Source organism: Coenobita brevimanus, chromosome 51 (assembly GCF_032717465.1).
Source record: "Coenobita brevimanus isolate Jiangsu-jjx chromosome 51, ASM3271746v2, whole genome shotgun sequence".
Classification (NCBI taxonomy): Eukaryota; Metazoa; Arthropoda; class Malacostraca; order Decapoda; family Coenobitidae; genus Coenobita; species Coenobita brevimanus.
Window position 1 is genome coordinate 5887607 of NC_137004.1, and position 17106 is coordinate 5904712.

At 42.6% G+C, this 17106-nt stretch overlaps 1 protein-coding gene across 1 annotated transcript in view; it reads left to right on the forward strand.

Moving 5' to 3' along the window:
- The window catches only part of LOC145400296 (multidrug resistance-associated protein 1-like), a 164936-nt gene that overhangs the window by 135204 nt on the left and 12626 nt on the right, over positions 1 to 17106 (forward strand). The window contains exons 24-26 of the mRNA XM_080272854.1: positions 8 to 116; positions 5278 to 5404; positions 10116 to 10253. Of these exons, the coding sequence (XP_080128980.1) occupies positions 8 to 116; positions 5278 to 5404; positions 10116 to 10253 (374 nt within the window). The remainder of the gene's footprint in view (positions 1 to 7; positions 117 to 5277; positions 5405 to 10115; positions 10254 to 17106) is intronic.

The following is a 17106-nucleotide window of genomic DNA, read 5'->3' on the forward strand; positions in this document are numbered from 1 at the left end:
ATTGCAGGAGCATCCAGCATCCGTGCTTATCGCAGACAGCAGGAGTTCATCAAGGAGTCGGAGTGTAAAGTGGATTCTAATCAGATTTGCTATTATCCTACCATAATTGCATCCAGGTACTACCAGTCATTTTTCCTCATCTTGCTGTGTTGTATAAAACTAAATCCTTGTGGTAATTCTATATCTCTCTATAGCCAGAACTCTTAATCTTGAAAGTTGAAAGGTTAGGTCTGAAGGCTGATTTGGTCTGTATAATATGGCTCTTATTATTATATTTACTTTGACAAGTGACATTACCATTCATTTTACTTTTAGAAATATAGATGTTAAGAATACCATGTGGTAGGTGAGGGTGCCCATCATCAACTCACTCAGTGTAGTGTTGCCTTGTGGCCTCTACACTGAGTGACAAACCAAATGGTTTTCTGTACCCAGGAAACCATTTACTGTGCTGGGTGGTAACCATATAACTGGGGTTTCTGACGGGGTTAAGTGTCCCTCAGATACCCTTATCTAAAATCACTAAATTATTGCAACGACTTCGAGAGTCACAGCGGTCCGAGTACCTGCCCAGGGCCCCAATCAAACGGACAGATTCACACGGCCATGTGAAATGTGAGAGGTGTGAATGAGAAGAGTAAGAGGGTGGAAGTGGTGAATGTGTTCAAGAGTGCGAGATATTCCGCGATGGCGTTGTGTGAAACAAATACGAAAGGGTGTGAAGTAGAGGAATGGGAGGGTGTAAAGTGTGTAAGGTCAGGCGTGAGTGGGTGAGGAAGATGCAAGGAAGGAGTTGCTTTGTTGATGAATGAAGTGTGGCAGAGTGGAATGAGAGATTACAAATGCTAGGTGCCGTCAAAAGTTTTAGGTTCGAGATGAAAGTGGCAATGATTGTGGTATATGCACCGTGTGAGGACAGGAGTGAGACAGAAAGACAGGTTTGGGATGAGCTGGATGATGTAGTAGGAGAAATGTCCAGGAGCTATAAATTGGTTGTAATGGATGATATGAATGGCAGAGTAGGCATTGGTCATGTGAATGATATAATGGGTAATAATGGAGTACCAAGAGAGAATGATAATGGGAAGCGACTGAAGGACGTGTCAGGAAAGGAGGTTGTGCATCTGTAATTCTTATTTTAAACACAAAGATGCACATAAATATATGTGGTATAGGTAAGAAAGAGGGACGTGAGCGTGGAAGTGAAAAAGTTACTGCATGACATTATTGTGGTACCAACTCTGATGTATGGAAGTGAAGCTTGGTCATTGTTGGAGGGACACAAATCAAGAGTGGGAGCAGTGGAAATGAGTTATTTGAGAGGAGCACATGGAGTCACATGGAGAGAGAGACCGACAAATGAGGAAGTGAAGGAACATTGGGGTGTGTATGTAGATGTGATAGGAAGCGTTAGGAGTAACACGTTGAGGTGGTTTGGCCACATGGAGAGGATGGAGGCGAGAGACTGACGAGGAAAGTGTATGTGAGTGAGGTGGAGGGAGGGAGAAGGAGGGGGAGGCCAAGGATGAGCTGGGAGCAGGGCAGTGAAATGGTGGGGGACAGGGCGACATGGAGGCAATTTGTTTGTGGCCACCCCTTACGGGATTAAGGCATCTGGCGATAGATAGATAGCTAGGGATGATGAGGTTTATGCAGAGGTGAGTGTGGTGGAGAGAGCAGAATGAAGTGCTTGTTGGAGATATGTAAGAAGGCATGGATGGCTGAAGTTGTGCCAGTAGAGTGGAAAAAGACAGTGATTGTACCCCTGTACAGTACAATAATAAAGGTGACCGAAGCGAGTGCAAGAATTATCGTGGCATAAGTCTATTGAGTGTGGTAGGGAAAGAATATGGAAGAATTATTATAGAGAAAGTAATAGAGATATCAGAAGTCCTTGTGAATGACGAACAGGGCGACTTTAGGAGTGGGAGAAGATGTGTGGATCATATTTTTGCAGTAAGACAGACAGTGGAGGAGGCTTGTGAGGACTATAAGGTGTTTATGACATTTATGGATCTGGAAAAAGCATACAACAGAGTAGACAGAGAAGGATTGTGGAAGGTTTTTGCATGTATGGTGTAGATGGTAAGCTGTTAGGTGCCGTCAAAAGTTTTTATGATGGTAGTGAGGCATGTGTAAAGGTAAATAGGCATCTAAGTGATTGGTTCACGATCAGTGTGGGCGTGTGACAAGGTTGTGTGATGTCCCCATCGTTGTTCAGTATACAGTATATATGGATGGGGTGATGAGAGAAGCAAAAGCACGAGTACGAGTAGTGGAGAGAGAGATGGAGTTGGTAATGAATGGTGATAAATATCCCAGATTTGTTGTGTGCTGATCATGCAGTACTACTTGCAAATACCAGACAAGAGCTTGGTAGACTAGTGCAGAGTTTTGTAGATGTATGTGAGCATTTGTGCTTTGGGAGTAAATGAAAAAAAGAGTAAAGTGATGGTTATTGAAAGAGAGGGTGACTCCCAGTGTGATGCTACATTGAATGGAGAGAGACTGTAACTGGTGAGAGAGTTCAAATAACCTAGGTACATTGATAGAAAAGAGAGGAAAATGTGCAAAAGAAGTGGAAAGTAGAATCATACAAGGAAGGAAAGTAGGCCTTGATAAAAAACAGAGACTTGAGTGTTGCAGCTGTGCGTGGCTTACATGGTGGGGTCTTGGTGCCAACTTTAACATATGAATGTGAGACTACAGGTGTCACATGAAAATGAAAAGTCAAGAGTAAGGGCAGTGGAGATGGGACTGCTGAGGAATGTATGTGGAGTACAGAGAGTGGATAGGATATGGAATAATGTGATTCATGAAAGGTGTGGAGTGAGGAAGTCTGTGGACGCCAAAATTGTAGAGAGTGTACTGAGATGGTTTGATCATGTGGAGAGAATAGATGACTATAAAGTGGTGAAAAAGGTACATCTGAGCGAATTTGAAGGAGGGAGGAGGCAAGGTAGGCCAAGACGGTGGAGGGATATGGTGGATGAGTGTGTGAGGAAGAGAAGTATGGAAGTTGTTGAGGCTAAGGGACTGACAAGAGACTGAGCTGGCTGGATGAATTTTGTGGGGAGAAGAGCATAACCAGGGATTTGGCACTCCTTCTTAACATGACAGCGTTTGGATTGACACTGTCAGATAGGTATATGCAAAGCCTCAGAACGTGGTGAAATTTTTTTTTGGCCCATCTGATGGAGCCAGGATTCTGTAGGCTTTAATAATGGGGTAATGGAAGCATGGCCCATGGAATTGGGTAAACTTAGGCTGTCTGGATGTTGCTACTACTCACCCTGCCCTAGTGTGGGGAAAGGAGGTCCGAATGATAATGATGATGAAGAATACCATATTTGATAATTCCAAATGTTCCCCCCCCCACACACACAAAGGATAGTGAAGTGTAGGTTAGGTCTGACAAAAGTACCAGACATCAGATTAAGGATTGCCAACATTCCAAGGGGAATGTAGGATGGTTTTAACAAACAGAAGCTCCAGCGTTCTAAGATGTGATTGTTCCCAGTCCTCCTCATAAAAGTAAGTTGTGTGGATTTGTGTTGTTGCATTTCACAAATGTATGGCACTAGAGGAGGATGCTTTTGCTTGGTGGCATTTATACACTGCTCAGATACACAAACATTCCTAGGGTCCCCCTCATCCCCTTAAATCAGGATGGTGGGCAGCAGTGTTAGTTTCCTGCAATTCACTGGGTTCATGTCCTAATGAGCCTGATGTTGCAGCTACTCGTACAGTACCCCTTCTACCACTAAATACCATGGGTGTTTTTATGGTGTAATGTTTGACATAAACCCCATAAAAGATTTCATCCAACCATCCATCATCCAATCCTACATTGCCTCATGAGGAGCGTAGGAGCCCGGGGCTAGGCAATTGGTCCTGACATTTAAGATGAGTGACCAGCCTCACTCATCCCTGAGTGGCATTACATGAGCAATCAACCCCAACCACTCCTTGGATATAAACCTTCACCAGCTTAATCCGATTGGAGCGCAGTAATTACCCACTAAATCACCAGGCGCCAAAATTTGGGTATATGGTTACCACCCAGCGTAGTAAATGGTTTCCTGGTGTGCTGGATACCATTTGGCTTGTCACTCAGTGTAGAGTCACCCACAGGCAGAGGGAAGAGAAAAGAATGAAGGAAAGAAAGACATAATAGGGAGTGTAAAGTCACCCGTAGGCAGAAGGACAAGGAAAGAATGAAGGGAAGTAGGATGGAGGAGAGGAAAGGCCAGGCACCTGACAGCAGCACTACATCGAGTGAGTGGATGGTGAGCACCCCCACATACCATAAAAGACTTAAATTCAGAAAAAAAAAAAAAAAAAAGTATGATTACATAAAAGTCAAAGCTGACACACTCACATTGTAAAGCTTATTGCACGTCTGAAATTTCTTTTTTCCTAATATTTTCCAGCAGCTGTTGGGAATAATTAGCAGGTTTTGGCATGATCTATCTTCAAATCCTTAAAAACTGGTTGTACCATGACTGGCCCCAATAAGAGGATTCGTTCACAGGCGCATGGCATCATTTTCATGTTTAGGGATATTTGTCCAGGGAACATTTGTAGGTACCAAGTTCAAAGTGAAATGGTGAATAAATATAGTATTGACACCATATTTAAAAGTGTTTGGAAGAAAGAAAAAAGAAACTGAGGAAATACATTATGGTCCCCACCTTAGTGTAGAAACCACAGATACATGTGAAGATTAGGAGTTATGTAAAAGTGAGGGTCTAACCTAAATTAGCTGCTATCCTAGTTAACAGTCACAACAAAGATTCAGTAGAAATTGTGGTAGGGTGTGACAGTATGTGCATATGTAGCTTTGAACAGTGCTGTAATTTTGACCATGGTTTAGAAAAGAGTGATTATGCATTTAGCATTTTGTTTATTTTAATTGACTGCAAAATGTAGTATATAATGAATCATTCTTAATCTTTCAGCTGTGTGTGAATCTGTTTTCATTATTTCATAATAGTATGAAACAGTCAAAGTAAATCAGATTTTTTTAAATATAAGGATAAAATAATGCTGGATTATGGAGGCTGTCATCTGTGACCAACAGTTAGTTATTATGTGGCTGGTAGATAAGCTTTGCTTTCACTCATTTGATGGTGCCTCTCAGGTTGGATGTAGCCATCTGCCTTCTGTTGGCATGTATGTGGGGTCCAATTTTTGCTCTAGATTGTAGCTGCATATGACAAGAGAGCTTAAATGAAATACCTGTAGTTAACAGTGTTGATTTCTCTTGTAATGCAGGTGGTTGGCACTGCGTCTGGAATTCATTGGCAATATCATTACATTCTCATCTGCTTTGTTTGCTGTTATTGACCGTGGCAGCATCACTGGAGGAAAAGCTGGCCTCTCCGTCACATATGCCCTGTCGGTAAGAACTGATGGTAGTTTCTTGAGTTTTATTGTATTGCTTAATTTCATGCACTACTATGGACCCACATAAAACTTTATTCTGACTAATGGTAGATGATTGTACAGTAATTAACCAAGAGGAGCAGTTTACCTCCAGTGTATTAAGATCATATACACTTGGTTTGAAGGCTATAACCTTGGGTGCTTTTGCTAGGGAGCTGTGACTGTGAAGAGGCTAATATAGATTCTGTTATAGTCAGTTTGATCTTAACTATCAGAGATTTATTTCCCTTTTACCAGATAACATGTTATTTTATGACAGAAGAAGATGATACATGATGGTAGGTGGGGGCGGGCACTCACCATGCATGCACTCGATGTTGTGCTGCTCGTAGGTGACTGCCCTTTCCTCACTTCCTTCTTTCCTTCCTTCCTCTTCTGTCTTTCTCTCCTTCATTCCTTTCACTTCCTTCTGTCTACGGGTGACTCTATACCGAGTGACAAGCCAAATGGTTTTCTGTACACAGGAAACCATTTACTACACTACGTGGTAACCATAACTAATTTATGGCGCCTGCTGGTTGAGTAGGTAATTAAGGCACTCCAGCTGGATTGAGCTTGGACAGGTTTATATCCAAGAGGTGGTTGGGGTTTATTGCACACACAGTGCCACTCAGGAATGAGTGAGGCTGGTCACTCTCAGCTCGAATGTCAGGACCAACTTGCCTTGTCCTGGGCTCCTACACTCCTCATAGGACAACACTGGATTGGATGATTAATCTCTATCTATCTATCTATCTATTGCCAGACGCCTCAATCCCGTTCAGGGTGGCCACAAACAAATTGCCTCCACGTCGCCCTGTCCCCCGCCATTTCACTGCCCCGCTCCCAACTCACCCCTCCCTCTCTCACATACCTCTCCACCCCATCCCTCCATCTCATCCTCGGCCTCCCCCTCCCTCTTCCCCCCTCCACCTCACTCACATACACTCTCCTCGTCAGTCTTTCACCCTCCATCCTCTCCACATGGCCAAACCACCTCACTGTATTCCTCGTAACGCTTCCTATCACATCCACATCCACACCGTAACGCTCCTTTATATTTTCATTTGTCAGCCTGTCTCTCCATGTGACTCCACAGGCTTTTCTTAAATAACTCATTTCCACTGCTTTCACTCTTGACTTGTGTCCTTCCAGCAACGTCCAAGCTTCACTTCCATACGTTAGAGTTGATATCACAATACTGTCATGTAGTAACTTTTTCACTTCCATGCTCACTTCCCTGCTTCTTATCACTGCTTTCAAGGAACCAGCAACCTTCCCTGCTGTACTCTTTCAAGCACTTCACCCTCCAATCCTCCATCCTTACTCATCACACTACCCAAGTACTTAAACATACTCACATTTTCCAATTCCTCACCATCCAACCTCGCTGTACATTCACTGACTTCACCTCTCTCAAAGACCATCACTTTACTCTTCCCTACATTCACCTTTAGATTCCATTTCTTACACACTCTCCCAAACTCATCCACCAAGCCTTGCAGCTCCCCTTCGTCTTCACTCAACAACACAGTATCATCTGCAAACAACAGTACAGGGAGTTTCCAAACACTACCCTCTCTCACCAGGGCCACTCCAACATCCACTACCCTACCTTGTACCTCTTTATTTATTAGATGATTAATAAATGGATGAAATAAAATGATATTACATCCATACTTTATTTTCTTAAAATTTTTTCATAGTTTGCGACATATTTTACCATCCACTTTTTAACAGTCCAGCATTTGAATTGGAGAGGTAGTAGTTTTCTGTCAGATAAGATTAACCAGCTATACTTAGATCATCACTTGCAAGCAAAGCACTGGAGATGGGTTGAGAGTGAAGGGAATAACGACTCAGCTAGTAGGCAAGCAAGTTATTGCATAGCCAAATAGAAAGAGCTGAGAGCATCCATACCTCCACCAACACCAATAAAATACAGTATAAGATTTGCTGATGTAATTTCACTTTCTTACCAGACGAATAGTTTCACATAGTCATTTTATTCTGTCGTCCTAGTTTTTCATGATACATATAGTCTTGTAGAGTAGATGTCAGTGCCAGCACCAGTAAAATTCATTAATTTTCTCCTATCAGGATCCGGATCCACCTCATATCTAATCCGCTTTGCATTGACTCACTGCCCACCTATCCACAACATACAGCTACCACAAATTGACTTAGGACCTCCCCCCATAACACAGAAATCCTAGTATATCACAATGTTTGTTCATGAAATGCCATTCATTAATATGAAATCATGTTTCCCTTGTTTTTCAGGACCGGTTGGATGCATTTTGGCATGGAATCACTTAGATCTCTAAAGTAATCTGAGAACATTTCTTTGCACCAAACATTTGTCAGGTCAGCTCTTGAGGTTGTCCAGATTGGGTGTCTTCTTCTCTGCCATGATTTTTTTCATCTTTGCCCAGCATTTTTCTATCGGATTTAGATCCGAACTGTTGCCGGGCCAGTCGAGGACCTCAATCCAATTATCCTGAAGCCATTTTGTCACCTTTCTTACTTGTGGCTTGGAGCTGAATCGTGCAAGAAAAGGCCGCACCCATGAATAGCGAAAAAGTTTAACAAATGATCTTTCAGAACTTGAATGTACTGGCCACCATTCATCAACAAATTCTTTGGAAGAAAGTAGAGGCCTCCCTTTCCCATTTCACCTGAGAAACACCCCCATACCATTACTGATTGTGGGTGCTTAACATTCGGCACTGTGTAAGCAGGGTCATAACGACTACGGGATGCAGGGCGACGAACCTTGGCAGAACGCACTTGGTACACTTGAAATGTACTTTCATTGGAAAACATAACTTTTCTCCACTCATCCGATGTCCAGTGTGCATACTTCCTGGCATACTGAATGAGCTGCTTCTTCATGCAGTCAGTGAGAAGAGGTTTCTTGACTGCAGTGCAGCTTGACAAACCCAGCTGCTTCTGCAAGCTGTGATGGATAGAGCATTCTCTTCAGTTCTGCTGCTGTCAGTAGAAGATTCTTGATTACTTCCCTCTTCATTAGCATATCTGTACCTCTGGAAGTTGTCCTCTTCTTTCCACCGCCATGCTTGTGCTCTGGTACGACATCAGGTGGCAGGCCACACACTGCAGCAAGAATCTTCGTGATGGTTGACTTTGCGCATCCAGTACATTAACAAATCATGTTGTCAGAGACATTATCCTACCTCCATGCAATGATACGGACCCTCTCATCCCTTGAGCAGTACTTTCCAGGCATGAACATTGTCCTTTGAAAGTACTGTAAATGTAAATAGAATTAAGATGATGGTTTGTGAGAGATAAGGTGACTTCCAGGTGGGCGAATGGAGAGACTCAAATTGGTGAGATGTCAAAGGCCTGGCTTCAGTGATAGAAAAGAAAGCTAAATATGCAGACGAAGTGGAAAGTAGAGTGGCATAGGGAAGGAAAGTGGCTGGTGCTATGAAGGCTTATATAAGAAACAGAGGTCTGAGTGTGGCAGCTGCAAGAGGCTTGCATGTAGGAGTTTTAGTGCCTGATCTAACATATGGCTTGAGACTGCTGTGGCATGAAAATGAAAAGTCAGTAGTAAGAGAAGTGGGGCTGGAACTGTTGAGGAACGTGTGTAGAGTGCAAATATTGGATAGAATAAGGAGTAATGTGATTTGTGAAAGGTACAGAATAAGGAAGTCTGTAGACACCTGAGTTGAAGAATGTGCACTAAGATAGTATTGTCATTTGGTGAGAATGGATGTGAACAGAGTGGTGAAAAGGGTGTAGTGGGAGGAGATATGGTAGGCCTAGAGGATAAACAGATAAGGTAAATGAGTGTGTGAGAAAGAGAGGTATAGGATTGAAATGAATGGTAAAAAGGATTTATCTGAGCAAATTGAAGTTGGAGGGCAGGGTTGTAGGCTTAGAAGAAGGTGGATAGATATGATAAATTAGTGTGTGAGAAAGAGAGGTACCGGTTTATATAGGAGCTACCGAGGCTAGGGGACTGACAAATGATCTAGGTGGCTTGACGAATTTTGTGCAGAGGATTGTATGACCTGTGTTTGGCACTGTTTTTTAACTTGACAATTGTTGTGTTGATTCTGGTAGATTAGTGTGAAGCTACATGGATGTTTTTTGACCTATTAATTGGACCCAGGTTTCCAGGGGCTGAATGATGAGTGAATGGGAGTGTGGCCTATACAGTTGGGCAAAGTTTGATTAGTCTCTCATATTATCAAGTTCTTTTTATGGCTTCCTGGACCCTCACCCCACCGTGGGGGAGAAAGGTCTGGATGATGATGATGATGATAATTTTTGTCTTGCTGCTAAGTACTTAACTTTAAGACATAGTAGTGGCTAAACTGTGGCATTCTGTGTGAGGCATTGCACGTAACCAAAATTTTAATTGGAGAAAAAAGAAGAAATGTGCATCAGGGGAACTGAAACTATATTCAAGCTTCTGTATTATGGTTATAGATTAGGGCAGGTTGCATTGTAGTGGGATAGCCAGAGTATAATGTCATCCATAGTGCCAAATCTGACTTCGATCATGTCCCCAGTGCCAGGTATCATAATTATCTGGTAAGTCAGTGGTAAAAAGTCAGATTATTCATAACCGTGACAACTGAACATCTTTCCTCTACAGTTTGTTCACCATGCATTACATTGCTGTAGTTTGACTGCTTCATTCTTACTTCCAGGTAACCCAGACTTTACACTGGTTGGTAAGGATGTTCTCAGAGCTTGAGACGAACATTGTAGCAGTGGAACGAATCAAAGACTACATTGAGACACCACAGGAGGCACCCAGACATATCAAGCAGAACCAGCCACGCAAGGTACTGTGTACAAGCTCTCTCTTTCTCTTTTTTTATGTGTCTGACTCTAGGCAAAGGCTTCAGGGCCTATCTCCAGGGCATATCTGCAAGGCCTAGTAGTCCTCCTACATTTCCACGTGTCACCACTTCGGTGCTAACACCCACCATCCATGTTGAATACATGCTAGTACTGTCTCATACAGGACTGTAGTATTGGTATTACCTGAGGTGTTCCTATGACATGTCGGCTGGTCTCCTGGTAGATCAGTAAAGTCTTCTTTTTATGAAATTCAAATACATAAAATGTTCTCTGCCCCAGCAGGGATTTGAACCGGGGTCCGTTAGGACTGCAGGCCACCTCTCTACTGATTGAACCACCATGAGTATAATTAACTACGCTTCAAGAAAATTTTATTGTGTCAGGAGAGACTGGGGTTGGATTTTCAGTCTTAGGGAAGGGAGACATGATGTTAGTTATACGCTGTGGGAGATGAGTGCTGCCCTAACATCTTGCAAGAACACAGTTCCAAAACATGATAGCATTCCATATACGTTGGTAGTGGGGACACTACTGCCTCGGCAGAGTGGGGTCGGGGCTGTTCGGCCAGACTGCCTAGGGAACAACTACTACAGAGTGGGATGGAGTGAGTTACAGTGGGTCTGAAAATGTCAGCCACATTGTTAATTGTATGACAGTTGTGGTATATACCAGAACTTTTACAGGAAGAAGGAAGCATTTCACTGCAGATCGCAGACTGTTACCTCTTTTCCCAGTATGGTGCAATCATTGAAATCCTCTTCTAAACCATAACATATAATAGTGAATGCTAGATTTCAGTAATCTTACTGCCACACTGTAATAATAATAATAATAATAATAAAAGTAATAATAATAATGATAACCTGGTCATTTGTTTCTCAAAAGCACCAGTTCTTCCATAAGGAATTCACTAGCGCTTGACGCACATATACATTATTTTTACAGTTACAAGAATTGTGACATCTCTCATATACAATACAAACTTCATCAATAAGAAAAATGTGAAAGTCATAGTACCATTCTCCAGGTCATACCATTTTGGGAAAAAGAAAGAAAGAAAGGCTTTCAGCTGTCTCTTATAGGATTCAACAGATGAGAGTTGTCCTATGGACAATGGCAGTCTGTTATATTATGTAGGAGCTCTATACAAAAAAGAATGGTCAGCGAAAGATAACTGGTGAATGGCTCCAGGCCCATGAAGATGCAAGGAATCATCCTCACTATGTAACATCACACCCGGGCATGCCGGTGAGAGTTTTAACAATTCAGCAAGATACTTCGGTTCACCAGTTCTAGCCTTTACTGGTAACCATTTCAGCTCAATTAGGAACGGGGTAGTCGAGGTTCTTGAGGGGAGACCAAAGATAAGCCTTGCTGCCCTGTTCAACAGACTGAACTTTTGTTAATATATTATTTAGAAGACCAATCCACAGTGAATTACAATAATCAGCACAAGACCACTACATGGACCAATGTTAAGAGGCAATGTCTGTTCAGGAGTTTTCTCTCAGAGTACAGATTTCAGATACGCAAGTTACACCCTCTGACAACTTGATTAATGTGTTCTTTATAATTTAACTTTGAATTAAACATCCAAATTTCGAACAGAACTAACTGGATAAAGCTGTGACACACCAGTGTTCAAAGCCAGAGCATTATCAGTGTCATCCCCCCTTCTGTTTCCTTTGATGATGATGATCTCAATTATACCATCACTCAGCTTAATTTTCCACCCTAACCATCGAATCTTAATATCAGACATTAGAGATTCATACTTAGTCATAGTATCGTTAATATCTGACAACTCAACATAGAGCTGTGTTAACCCTTTTGAGATTCCGATGACTATTTTGATCGTCATTTCAAATCCAACCTCAGAGATTCCGATGACGCTTTTAATCGTCCTTTTAAGAAACTTTGGTAAAATATTCACCATAAATCACGTTTATACATCATAACAAAGAGGCTCGAGCATGATGTCACGGAATGGTTGCTCTATGCGTGGCGGTACTGCACAGCTGGTCTGACTCATGGCTTTGTTTCTTTGTAACTTTATTCTTGGTGAATATTTTTCTACAGGAAGGTATAAAATTTTTGGTTTTTACCTATCTTTAACTTGTCACTTTGACTTTTTATTTTCTCTGTTTTCCTTTTGTGAACACACTATGATAAAGTACAACTGTTCAGCTTTAAAATAACACCACAACCAGCATGCTATCATATAAAGTGTATTTACACTGATCGATCAAAGAAAAACATTGCAAAGCGAATATTTGGCCGATACTAAAATAAAATTGTGCATCTCTTTCCTTTTGCTTTACTGCACAATGAAATGCAAAAATTATCATAATCTACGAGGTGTGTTCAAAAAGTATCCGACCTTAATTTTTCGTGCGTAAACAAATGAAGCTAGGAAGGTGTGGTTTGGTGCACGTATGTAGGCGATCCTAATGTGCTTGCGTGAATTTTTTCCCACCAGCAGAAGCTGTCATTCGACGGCAGACCGCCGATGAGTGAGGAAGTGTAAGTGAGTGCCGTCGGATTTTCTTTTTTGACAAAATGACGGAAAAACTTGAACAACGCTACTGCATCAAATTTTGTGTAAAGCTTGGCGATTCCCAAGTGGAAACGATCCGCAAGATTCAACAGGTCTTCGGGGACGAAGCAATGGGCAACACACAGATAAAGGAGTGGTACAACCGCTTCAAAGATAGCCGCACATCAGTGGAGAGTGACGCACGTTCTGGTAGGCCCTCAACATCCCGAAATCAGATCGTCATTGACCAATTGAGGACCCTGGTGATGCAGGATCGTCGAATCACGATCAGAGAACTTGCAGACAAGGTGGGCGTCAGCATTGGATCCGTTCATTCCATTATGAAGGAGGATCTGGGCTTCAGGAGAATCTCAGTGAAGTTCGTACCAAAGCTGCTAACGATTGAGCAGAAGCAACTCCGTTTGGAGATCGCACAGGACATGCTGGAGACTGTGAACAGCGGTCCCAACTTCCTCAACACAGTGATCACTGGCGATGAGTCCTGGGTTTATGGGTACGACCCAGAAACCAAGTTGCAGTCATCACAATGGAAGCATCCAACATCCCCGAGGCCAAAAAAAGCAAGGCAGGTCCGCAGCAATGTCAAAGTCATGCTGACCGTCTTCTTCGACTCCAGTGGCGTGGTTCATCATGAGTACGCACCACACGGCACAAGCATCACCAAGGAGCATTACCAAGAGGTTCTTCGTCGCCTTCGTGACGCTGTGCTACGCAAACGGCTGGAGCTGTGGGCAGCGGGCAATTGGCAGCTCTATCACGATAATGCACCCGTCCATTCTTCACATTTGATACAGAGTTTCCTGGCCAAACGCAACACACCTGTGCTTCGTCAGGCTCCCTACTCTCCCGACATGGCTTCGTGTGACTTCTGGCTTTTCCCCAAGCTGAAAATGCCCTCAAAGGGACCAGATTTCAGTCCAGAGAAGACATCATGCAGAATTCGACAGACCAGCTGTGTGCCATCCCAAAATAGGCGTTCCAGCGCTGCTTCCGACAGTGGCAGAACCGTTGGGAGAAGTGTGTGGCAGCCCAAGGGGACTACTTTGACTAACGCAAGAAAGCCTTGGTTTAATCACGCTTGTTCTAATGCTGTCCGCAACAAGGAGAGGGCCTACAAAAGGTACCGGAGCCAACCCACCCCTGAATCACATCATCTTTACGTTTCTGCCCGGAATCGTGCTAAGTCTGTTCTTCATTCTACTAAAAATAATTTCATCCATACTAAATGCTCTCAACTCTCCAACTCGAATTCTTCCCGCTCCTTCTGGCACCTTGCCAAAAATCTTTCTAATAACTTTACCTCATCATCCTTCCCTCCTCTTTTCTACTCTGATGGTTCTGTAGCTATTTCTTCTACTGATAAAGCAGATCTCTTTGCACAGACTTTCTCCTCCAATTCCACCTTAGATGATTCCGGTGCTGTTCCTCCATCACTTCCCCCCTCTGACGTACTCCTGGCTGACATTAAAATTTCTTCAGTTGATGTATTTTCTGCCATCACTGGCCTCAGTACTAACAAGGCATATGGGCCTGATGGGGTCCCTCCTGTTGTTCTCAAGAACTGTGCTTCTGTGCTTACACCCTGCCAAGGCAAACTCTTTCGCCTTTGTCTGTCAACTTGTACCTTTCCTTCTTGCTGGAAGTTTGCTCTCATTCAGCCAGTCCCAAAGAAGGGTGACCACTCCCAACCCTCCAACTATCGTCCAATTCCTTTAACGTCCTGTATTTCAAAAGTTTTCGAGTCAATTCTCAATAGAAAAATTTTAAGGCATCTTTCCTATCACAACCTTCTTTCCGATCGTCAGTATGGGTTCCGTCAGGGACGCTCCACTGGCGATCTTCTCACCTACCTTTCAGACTCCTGGTCATCCTCCTTTCGGGACTTTGGCGAAAGCTTTGCCATTGCACTTGACATCTCAAAGGCTTTCGATCGAGTCTGGCATAAATCTTTAATTTCCAAACTGCCCTCCTACAGTTTCTATCCTTCTATCTGTGCCTTCATTGCTAGCTTCCTTTCTGGTCATTTTATAGCTGCTGTTGTAGACGGCCATCGTTCTTCTCCTAGATCTATCAACAGTGGTGTTCCTCAGGGCTCTGTCCTATCACCAACTCTCTTCCTTTTATTCATCAATGATCTTCTAAGCTGTACATCTAACCCTATCCACTCATACGCTGATGGCTCCACCCCTCACCTTTCCATTCGGTTCCCGCAACGCCCATCTCAACAGTTACTTCAACAATCAAGGGATGAGGCTATGGCACACCTAATGTCTGACTTGGTTCGTATCTCTGACTGGGGTAAAAATAATATGGTTGTTTTTAATGCATCTAAGACTCAGTTCTTACACCTATCAACCCGACAAAATCTTCCACAGGTATACCCACTAATGTTTAATAATATTCAGCTTAATCCTGCATCATCCTTGAACATGCTTGGGGTTTCATTTACGCGGGACTTATCTTGGAAAGATCTTATTACATCTCTTGTAAAATCTGCTTCCAAGAGATTGGGTGTGCTAAGCCGACTCCGCTCTTTCTTTACCCCTGCACAATTGTTGACTCTATACAGGGGTTTTATCCGCCCCTGTGTGGAGTTCAACTCTCATGTGTGGGGAGGCTCCCCACATACAGCTCTTCTTAATAGGGTGGAGTCAAAGACTTTTCGTCTCATTAACTCTCCTCCTCTTACTGACTCCCTCCAACCTCTGTCTCTTCGCCGCACTGTTGCATCTTTATCTCTTTTCTATCGCTACTTTAATGGTCACCGCTCCTCTGAACTGTCTGCTTGCATTCCTCCACCTCTACGATGGGCGCATAGCACCCGTCTAGCAGCAAACTCTCATCCCTTTTCTCTCCAACTCTCTAATGCAAGAGTTAACCATTACTCGCAGTCTTTCATTTATGCAACAGGTCAGCTCTGGAACTGTCTCCCTCTGTCTGTATTTCCTGCTGCCTATGATCTCCAGTCTTTCAAACGCAGTGTGTCCAGGCATCTCAAAATGATCGGATCTTGAATTTGGCTCTCTGTTGTATTTTGTTTTTCTCTTGGAGGGAACTGTTACTGCGGGCTCATGGCCTTTGGTTCCTTCTTCCTCACATAAAAAAAAAAAAAATGTTGTATCTGGATACGAGTATTTTTTATGAACAAAGGTCGGATACTTTTTTAACACACCTCGTATATAACATTATAAAGGTAATTTACTGTATTTTTGCATTGTTTAAACCATATTTACATATCTTTACTCGTAATTTTTGCCGAATATTTTTCTACAGGAAGTAATAAAATTTTTGCTTTTCTCCTAACTTCAACTCGTCATTTTGACATTTTATTTTCTTTGTTCTCCCTTTTTTGAACATACTACAATAAAGTACGACTATTCAGCTTGAAAATGACACCAAAACCAACGTTCAGTCATGAAAAGTGTATTTACACAGAGTAGTCAAAGTAAAATATCGGGCCTCGAAGGTGTGGGTCAGCGTGAGTTGCTGACTGACACAGACATAATGTGCCTGGCCCAGAAACCTGATAGGGTTAACATAGAGCTGTGTCATCAGCATAAAAATGATGTGACACATCGTGACCATCATGTAAAGACAGTAAACTACTCATGTAGATTGTAAATCGAATTGGACGCTAAACTGATATTTGAGGGACTCTGAACAGAAGGGGAGCAGATCAGATCTAGCGTAATCAACAACCACTGTCTAAGATCTGTCCAACAGATACAACTGAAGGAGCAAAAGAGCACTGTCATGAATGCCATAAAAATACAGATCATCCAATAATAGTTTATGATGTACTGTGTGTAAAGCTGCAAACAGATCCATGAGAACTAGGAGAGAGGACAACCCACCACAGGTGTTTGCCACCAAGTCACTATGATTCCTTGTTAATGAAGTTTCAATTGAATGTTCTTTTCTATATGCTGATTGAACAACAGGAACAACTTTGTTATTTTCCGGTAGTGGTAAGAGTTCATCAAATATGGCCTGCTCAGTAGTCTTGGATAAGAAAGACAGGTTAGAGACGGAACGATAATTTGTCATGCTCTCGACATCAAGGCCAGGTTTCTTGATTAGGGGCCTAAGCAAGGCATGTTTCTCAGGCTGCACAAAATTGCTTTCTAAGAAGCATGTATTTAATATGTTGCAGATAAAGTCTGCTGCGTGCTTGTACACATCAGGCAATTGTGACAAGTTACACAGATCAAGTGGGCAAAATGTTTCATTGAGTTCTCTGATGTAACTTTTGACTTTATTTACATCCAGTGAATGAA